A 9746-nucleotide genomic window follows, 5' to 3' on the forward strand; every position below is an offset into this window, starting at 1 on the left:
CAGAGTGGGAGGCAGACCGGCCCTGATGTGCTGACAGACCAGTCTCTCAAAGCACTTCATCACTACAGGCGTAAGTGCAACAGGCCTGTAGTCATTTGGGCTGGCCACAGCTGTCTTCTTGGCGATGGGGATGATGGTGGAAGTTTTGAGGCAGGGCGGGACGGTGTTTGATGACAAGGAAAGGTTGAAGATTTTAGTGAAGACTCCGGTCAGTTCGTCAGCACATGCTCTGAGAACCTTTCCATGTATTCCATCAGGACCTGCCGCCTTCCTGGGATTCACTGACCTTAGAACACACCTCAATTGGTGCTCCCTAAGTGTTAGTGTGCCAGTGCTGGGGGCGGGTGGAAGTGGTGTGGCAGCTGAGGGCTTGGTCGTCTCAAAGCGGGCGAAGAAACGGTTTAGATCCTCAGCCAGTGAGGCATCAGTCCTAGATGTTGCCTGGTTATTGCTTCTGTAGTTGGTAATGTGATTGATCCCCTGCCACATTTTTCTGGGGTCGTTGTCAGCAAAGTGATCTTCAATCCTCCTCCTATAGGCAGCCTTAGCTTTCCTGCTACAGCATCGGAAGCTGGGATGTTGTGGCTGATTGGTGTATGTTCTAGGTCCGCGAACAATTTAATGAGCTAGAGTTGCTCTCCTTAAACTGTGTGCCATTTTATTATCCCCTTCTCTGAAATGATTATGACATGTTATTGTCATTGTTTTATGAAGTACTCTTACTTATCTTATAAAAAATCTCCAAAAACAAACGTATAATCGTACTTTTGCAAGTAGTGAATGACTGTTAATAAAGCTGAACTCATGACAGTGAATGTAAACTTATGTCATAATAAGTGAGCTAAAATAAAACTACAACCCTAATTTGCATAGATCCAACGGCAATGCTACAACGCAGGGAAACAGACAACAAACCAGTTGCCAGAGTGTGTACGTGCCAATAACTCTGATTAAATCACATATGAAACAAACACACCAGCACTCCAGTCCTCAAACTATACTTTGCTTCACCTACGTGTCCCACTGACTGCTCTTGCATCACAGGGCAGGTTGTGTGCTCAAGTGCTCTTGTCATGTGGTTCTGTTTAGTGTCATCAAATTTACCAGCACCCAGTGGAAACCTATTTGTCTCTGGGATGGTAACCTGAGACCATGCTGTGGTGTTTAGTTGAGATGTGAACAAGTTGCACAACTGTTTCCGAGCTACGTCTTCCTTTATCACTTAAAAGGGAATTTCAAGTTGAAAACAAACTGAAGAACATCATGACCTACAATGCCTAAAGTTCAAATGTTTGCTGAAGACTTAGCCCAGTCAGCTGTACAAGCGCTTAGCTTTGGAGAAATGGCTCTAAAGCTCTGAACAGTCATATAAGAAAGACAAATAAGGCTCTATTAGCAAAAGATATTGAACAGTAAACCAAAAGTATACTTTAGATAAGGACAAGCTGAAAATAGGTGTGTAAGTGAAGTTAGCCCAGAACGTATTTCTGCAAATATAACTGCAAAACTGTTATATCTGTATTGTTATATCTTGCATTACTCAGTGACATATGTTGTGTATGTTATATATTTAAACTTGTCAGAAAAAGTAAGGGAATGTGTGTTTGGTTGATTGTTTCTTAGTTGTAACAATGCGTCTTGGCAATAAATTTTATACCAGTGGAAAGCTTGTTATTTCCTTTAAATAATGCCACATTTGTAAGAAAATGCATTTGTGGGTTGAGGAGCAGAGTTCAGTGTGTGGGTTAAGTTGATGAAAAACTTGCCAAATCTTCTCAGCCAATGCTAAACAGCTTACTCTGCCATAGACTCTTGTGTGGTGTCATTTATTGAATTGGATGAAGTCTGAATAAACAAGACATATTGCCAATTTAACAATTTATTCAATTATCAAACAGGGGCCTCAATAACATGTGGAAGAGCCATACAGATCCACAACAACCTGGTTCCTCATCTCATGTTGGTTACCAACTTGGGTCACTGCTGTGGGATGTTATAACATTTGTCAACCAGTATTTGTCGCAAGTCAGACAGTGTGGTTGTGTTGGTCACTCTGGCACGAACAGTACACCCAATTGGCAATTGTTGTCATCTTGGATAATAGAGTTCAGTCCGAGACCAGATCAAGTTTTTCATGGGCACAACTCACATACTCAACTCTGCTGCTCAACCTACAAATGCATTTTCTTTACAAATAGGGCACCGATTAAGGGAAAAGAAGCAGACTTTCCAACAGTATAAATGAGCCTGATTTTGCCCGATGTTTCTTCTTGTTAAAAGGGAGCTTTTCCTTCTCACTGTTGCTTAGTGCTTGCTCATAGTGGGTGGTTTGATTGTTGGTGTTCTCGCTCTATTATTGTTTGGTCTTTACCAGACAATATAGACTGCCTTAAGAAGACTGTTGTGATTTGACACTATATAAATAAAACTGAATTGAAATTAAAATCAAATTAAATATGTTGCACACAATGACTGTAACCCTTGGCTCTTCTGTGGAATTAACTGCATGCTGTTTGTGGATTTCCACTGTTTCCAACTGTTACATCACAGATTTTTTTCCACTGAGGTTATGGCTAATCCAGTATGAATTTCTTTCCCGAGAATTAGTTTCTCTTAATGAATAAGTCACAAAATATAGTTTTCAAAAAGAAAACTTACCAGGACCCGAATAGTTTTCCTGTTGTTCCAGTGACTCTAATATTTCCAATTTGCAATTGCATAATTCAGCTAAATTACAAAACTTGCATTGATGAACCATGATTTCCATTTTCTGCATTATAAAATTGTCAGATATTGTGCATGAAATGCTTATTGTCCCACAAGGCAGAACTTCCATGGGCGAAATACTGGAAGTACAAACTGCGCACTGCAGTTTCTTAGTGGCGGTGGGAACACATACGCCCATGTAGTCACTAATCAAGCACTCAATGTTTAAACAGCAGGTGTGCTGTAGAAAGACAGAAGGCAGGTGCAGGGTATAAATGACATATAACAGCTTATAAACTTGTTTCCACATGAGAAGTTGGTGTTTAAAGAGCATGCCGTTGGCTTGGTGTTGATTACTGCACCTCGCCCTTCTCATTCTAAGAGCAGGCCTGATGAACCTGCTCTGCTTGTGTGCACCTGTTTCAGAGTTCTCTATAAATCTACAACATGAACAGGCAACAAAAGAGTTATACAACGCAAGGGATTTCAATGGTCAAGGCAGCATTAATTATAAACAATACAATTTTGGAGAAACCTATTGTGCCACTCCTCCTCCATTAAAGGCCGTGATTATTTTAACATGCATTACCACAGCAAGGCTCTGTAGTACTTATGCCTGTGTGCTAAACTGGCCTTTCTGCGCTCCCGGCCTGTTGCCCAGTAATATAATAGATAATATTTTCAATTACATGTAAATCATTTCCAAATCACTCTATTGTACTTTTATTTACATTTGATGAAGCAGTCTACCCTTTTTTCTTTTTGGAGCTGTACTGCAAACAAACAGCCAACACGGCAATACAATGACCCGTTTTGCACTCAGTAAAAAGGAAATGTTGTACAGCATGGACACAATAGACAGACAAGGTCAGGAGGAGGGCTGCTAAACAACAGGTCCTTTCTTCACACAAGCTTTTCTCATCCTCGGCCTGCTTTCTCACTACAGTAGATACAATACATTGACACAGAGCTAACTAAGGTGGCATTTTTGCTGATACATTGTGGCACTTTGTGAACAGCAAACCAAATAGGCAGGAGAAGGAGAAGTGATTGCGGGTATGCCTTTGTGGTTTAAAGGAACGAATCCAGCTTGTGCACCTTAGCATTTTGTGGGACAGCTACAAGATTAGACAAGATTAATGAAGCAGGAAACATCCAAGTTAATATCCCTATCCCATATCAATCTCTGTGCTGAACAGTACACAACACTGTAATGGATAATGTTGTAGAACAGGGTTAAAGTGAACAAATATTAAACCATTAAATGCAGGGATCTTTAAAAACTAATTTGACCAAACACTGAGTTACTCACATATCCCTGCAAATGATCTCTTTTGTGCAGCAGCCACAGTAAAACACATTTACCAACATTTATTCGAGCACTAACAGATTTACTTAGAGGAAAGAAAAAAAAAAGAGGAAAAAAAGCCAAATGATGGCTTTGGGTAGGAAAATAAAGACAGTTTTTCTAACACTGTCCTTGACAGTCAGTGTCAGTCCTGAGGCAACAGTGTGTGGCAGAGATTCATTATTGCACTGCAGCAGTTATCCTTCATTGGTGTGGTGCAATGGGCAGAGATAGCTGTTTGCATCTGTCTGTGTGAAAAAGATGTTGACTGAGAGAGAAAGAGAATATGAGAGTGAGAGATACAGTGTGGGAGTCGGTATACAGCGAAAAGGAGAAGACAAAAACTCTGGAGAAGCACAAGAAAACGATGATGGAGAGAAAAATATTACTGCAGTACAAAAGGCCAAAGCCTTCCTCAGTTTGAACGGCTCCAGTGCAATGTTACTGGCCCATGCGGCTGTGTGAAGGCATACGTAGGTTGGGGAGTGCACAGTTAATTGGACCTCTGCTCTTGGTTAATACACATTGGGCGTCGCTTAGCAAGGTCCTTGGCTGCACCCGCATAAATGTGTGTGTGCACGCTCATCAATGCCTATGACTTCACCTCTGCTTTGAGGTATTACCTAACAAATAATCGGGACCACATGTCCTCGCAGTCACTATCGGGGTGTGTTTACTGTAGGAATGATGTCACCGTTTTTCAGCTTTCAAATATATCTGACAACCCCCCCACCCCCTTTTTTTGCATGTTCCACATTTGGATGAATTCCACTCTGTTCCAAGTTCGCATTATACATGCCCAACGCCAAATATTTTTTAATTTTTTTTAATATTTTTTTATATTGGGCCTGACAAAGTGTTTGTCTATGAGCAAGTTGCGGTGCAATCCAGATGTAGTGCGGCACGTACACAACTATGTTCAAAGGGTTTTAAATAAACATTCATCTAGTCAGAGTTAGCATCTGAATAAATGTCACTCCACCAGAATGAACCAAGATGGTAAATGATGGATGCAGTTTGGGGTTCAGTATGCCCAAGGACACTTGGACACATGGACTGTAGGAGCCAGGGATCGTTCCACCAACGCTCCGACTGGCAGACCACCTGAGCTCTACCAACTGAGCTCAGTCTCCCGTCCTAGTAATAAATAGGCCCGACTGTGCTTAGCATCCTTAGATTAACTTGAATGAAATCATAGTGATTCTGGGCCATGGTCAAAGTGCAAAAATAAAGAAAGAGAAAATAGAGAAGTGGAGAAGCTCAGGCTCACTGGACTGCTTCTTAGCACTGCTATTCAAAGATGAGGAAACACTAACACGGACTGGCAGGCAGGCAGTGTTTTGTTGTTTTCTTTTTTCCTCCTGTGACACGACTCCTGCAGAAATCTGGCATTATCTGGCATTTCTGTCATGCCTCCAAACAGGACAATCAGACCAGCCCTTTAATCTGCACTGACTGAACTGTCTGTCTCAGGCTGAGCTCAACACAGCTGGACTATATATGTGGAGTTTAGCTGCACTGCATCTTTACCTGCTGAATTACACAGTAACTACAGCAGTGACAAGAGGCAACGTAAAAATATGAGTTACACCTGATAAAAGCTTGACACAGAAAGTTAAACGACAAAGACATGCTACTTAGATTGCACTTCAAAGTTTAGATTAGTCTACAAAAGCCCTTTACAAAGTCCATTAAAGACGGAAAGGCTGCACATGCTTTGATGTTCCACTTCCTCTTTAATGACTGTGCACTAGTGTCTCAGAATGTAACGCAGGGAGAACATTTGAAGTGAGTGCGGTATCTTTGCGTAGCCTTCCCCACAATGGAGAGAAAATGTCTGTGTTGAATGGCAGCTAGTAGCAAGCCAGACACAAACATAACAAAGTGCAAGCTTTCAGGCTCTCCTCGCTAAAGAGAATTTCATTTCAATTGTGAACAGGGCCTTGGCCCAGGTTGCAGGATAATGACAGAGCCACCCGAGTCATGGAAACAAAAAAACAATAACAGCTGTGACGTCCTCGTCTTTTATGAAGACACAGATGCACACGTCAAAAGCAAATCAGCTAGACCACAACCCTCGGGCAGAAAGCCTCAAATTAACCGCAGCCTGCAATATGACAGGGACGGCCAAATATTGATATAAAGTTCTCACAAAGCCGCCATTTGTTTACGCCAAACAGAAAGGAACTATTTTTGCCATATCAAAACGCTCTGTGTTACACAATGTAAATATATAAGTAACTTCCAAATTTAGAATGAACGACTTGTTGTCTTAGCAGCTTACTGTTCGCTGTTTAAAGCAGAGGAAATTTGGCACTACAATGCAGGGACCGTGTGCGAGGAACATTTAGGAATAAACAGGAACACATTTTCATCCGATTCCAATTGATACATTTCCTTTGATTATGCTGTGACTAGAAAGATACAGCAACTTTTTCTAATGCTCTTACACATGGGAATTCTGGTCTTTGAATAGTGTTGCCTTAAAATAATGACAACAACAACAAAAACAATAATAATAATAATGTGACAGCTATATTAATGTCTTATAAACTGACAACATAAAATGTGCTTAAGCACTTAGAGGTAAAATTGAATAATACTGATGTACAGTCTCCCCCTAGTGGTCTGAGATGCAGTTTGCGTGGATCCTGCTAATGGCAGCATTTGAAAGTAAAGGGTTGTTTAAGGAAACAAGAAACATAAGACAGAGGGGTGGTCTCACCTCCTGAGATGGAAGCGACGGTCATCCTCGCCACTGCCCGACTCCTGCAGAGGCAAACAATATTGTTAAAGAAAGCAGAATATTTATTTAACTCTTTCATCACCTTTTTCTGACAAGAGATGCTTGTATTTCAGGAAGAACAAAGATTATTTCACAACCAATGGGAGTGCGTCACATTTTATTAACTGTACATTATAGGAGCACTACAGTGGGTGGCAGTGAGGGCTTCCATGTAAAGCTCTTCATCTATGACTTCACTCACAAGACAGGGCCACTACTTCAAGTGAGGCTCAGAGCAGAGACCAGGGATAAAGGCCGAAACACACTGAATGACCATGCCCCCGATACTCCCCACACCCTCGGGTGCTCTCTTCCCAAAACGCATGCAGTCATCCTCCCCCACCACTGTAACCAGCACAGTTTGCCGCACGCACATGCACGTGTTTTTAATCCCAGCCTTTTTTCAGTAATCCCTCACAAACTGAGGGAACTTTCTCTTTGGCATCAATCTGTCAATCCTGGGCCACTACCCAGGCCAATACAGACATGCAGTGTGCACAGACACGCCCAGACCGAACGATAATAAGATGTTACTTCAAGATTGATAATGGAAGATGGTGACAGGCGGGTAAGAGAAGGAAGAGCAGGCGGCTGCAGGCCAGAGCATTGTCATTTTCTTCTTGGTGTCCACAACCACAGATGCGATTAAGCCTAAAGAAGCATCTGGCTGAATGGTGCTCTCTACATCAACAGCTTATCGGCCTGCCTCCAAGGCAAAAATATTGTTTCTTGGGTGAAAAAGGAGTGCGCAGATGCATACTGCACGTACACACACACCTCTGACACAATGGCTTGCTCAGCAGATTTCAAAGGCAAATGTGAAACCAGGGCTCCCACCGCAAAGCAAGCCCACATATTCCTGATTAGTGTAGACGCTGCGTATTTGTGTTTAAAACAACATAAGGTAAGAAGGAGGCTACGTGCGGATCTCTGTGGTTATCGTTCCTTTGCATGGATGTGTAGGGAGTGGTTGCATAGCCAATGAGAATTGGGAATTCATAGTGCTGCTAGGCAGATTACTGTGTACTGCCACAGTGGGGAGGCTATTCCCTGCTGGGATGTGTGGAAGTAATGCTTTCTGTATTACCACAGGGTCAATCTTAAACCTTTATTTGATCCTGTGTGGATCAGACGTTTAGAGGGCAAGCATACAGGGAAATATTCTAACTATTATGGTGCGGTGGCATCCAAGCTGCAAGCCTCATGGCTGCTGAGTTCCTTCATAGGAGTTTTATTGCCAGTTCTCTCCCCATACAATGCTGCCCCTTTTCTCAGGTTTCTGCCCTCTCAGCAGCACACATCTCACAAGAGTCCTCACAAGGCTACTTCCCATCAGAAGCAGGTCTCATGACAAGCAGCTGGTAGCCTCAGCCTGCGACTCTTTTGCTGCCTGGTCATAAATTCACTAACAGCAATAAGTCGTGTGAACCATCTGTTTGGTTCAGCAAAGGCTGGACTTTATTAGGGCGTCCAAACTCTGCCAAGCAGCATCCCATGCAAATGTTAGTAACCATTAATAATAAGCCTAAAGATGCTTTTAAATCATTTTGTCTTGATGACAAATTTCCCCACCAGCATCAGCACCGGGATGTTTACTGACCATATATTTACTCCTGATCTATTCAAAAGAATTTGCACAGCTGTCCATGTGATTCTCCACCAGGCTGCACATTTTCTTCAATCGCATGTAAACTCTGCAACGCATTGTGATAATCAGAAGTCCTTGTCGGTATTTGTCTTCTTTTCTTTCTCAGAAAACAGCCTACCAGAGCAGTCAACATCTGTCCTCACAAACAGTACTTTGCACAAGGCATAGGTCTTATCTACTGCAGCCACGCCGTCACCCTGCACTCAAGCGCTTGAAGCCAGACGCTGGAAACCTCAGGCTTGTCAGAGGGGATAAGAGGACTGCCTTCCTGCCGGCTCTGACATGCCTGCCACACTAACCCGCTTCCCGGCCCCTTACTGTCTGTCACTCTACTAACCAGTGATCCGTTGAAGCTGTCTTGTTCTCCGGACTGCAATCCTATCCTACGTTTTACACCACAGAATACACAAACATAATGATGACTTTTACAAACACTTCAAACTGATTAAAAAAAACATCTGTCTGTTTGTCTGTCTATCTATGTATGTATGTTGTGTTTTTGTAGTTCAGTTGATCTGAGACGACTTTGGGTTCTCCGGGAGGAAGTGAGTTAGCAAACATAAGCTCTACCTGCTAGCTTTGTTCCTGCTAGTTTCAAAGAAAGAAAAAAAAACAACTTTTCACATTTAATATGAAGCTGGGATAGTGGCCTGTGTTTGGCTAAATAGCTTAAAACTCAAACCTCCATCTCTTCATCTCAAAGTAAGAGCTTCCTTTAGGCTTACAGTATGGGGCTAGCGGCTAGTAAAGTTAGCCACCCATGTAGGTTGAGTACAAACTGGGCTAACGGTAGGCTCACCGTGTCACACCAGCCGAAAGTGAGGCAAAACGTCAAACCAGTTTACAGATACTCACAGACACGCAGGGGCTGGAGGTAGTGCTCGGTGTCGGAGACCGCTGGACAGTAACCAGTGCCATCCCGACTGCAGCTGCTCAGACCTCGGTCACCTCGGAGAGTGAAACGACGGGATACCGGACATTATTTTGGGCAGACACTACAGTGCACCGTGCTCCCGAGGTTATTTCAACGGAGGTTGCTTAGTTGCACCGCTTGTGTCAAGTCGCAAACAATAATGAAAGTTTTGTAACATTTAGTTTTTCAAACGAAAAGTTGTATCCAGAAACTTATAGCAACTGAGGAAAAACAAACACAGCATTTGGCTATTTACTGGAGAGCCGACAGCTGAGGGTGCACTCCTAAGACGTCGAATTACTAATGTGATATTTTTTTGATAAGAGTATTTTTAGATACCAATTAA

At 42.6% G+C, this 9746-nt stretch overlaps 1 protein-coding gene across 1 annotated transcript in view; it reads right to left on the minus strand.

The window, feature by feature from the left end:
- ssh2a (slingshot protein phosphatase 2a) overlaps positions 1-9746 on the minus strand; it is a 31707-nt gene extending 21961 nt beyond the window's left edge. The window contains exons 1-2 of the mRNA XM_085479356.1: positions 9343-9746; positions 6780-6823 (exon numbers count right to left, since the gene is read on the minus strand). Of these exons, the coding sequence (XP_085335482.1) occupies positions 6780-6823; positions 9343-9405 (107 nt within the window). The 5' untranslated portion in view covers positions 9406-9746. The remainder of the gene's footprint in view (positions 1-6779; positions 6824-9342) is intronic.

Source organism: Copadichromis virginalis, linkage group LG14 (genome assembly GCF_057382275.1).
Source record: "Copadichromis virginalis isolate Kocher_CV1m ecotype Utaka linkage group LG14, C_Virginalis_male_GT1.1, whole genome shotgun sequence".
Lineage (NCBI taxonomy): Eukaryota > Metazoa > Chordata > Actinopteri > Cichliformes > Cichlidae > Copadichromis > Copadichromis virginalis.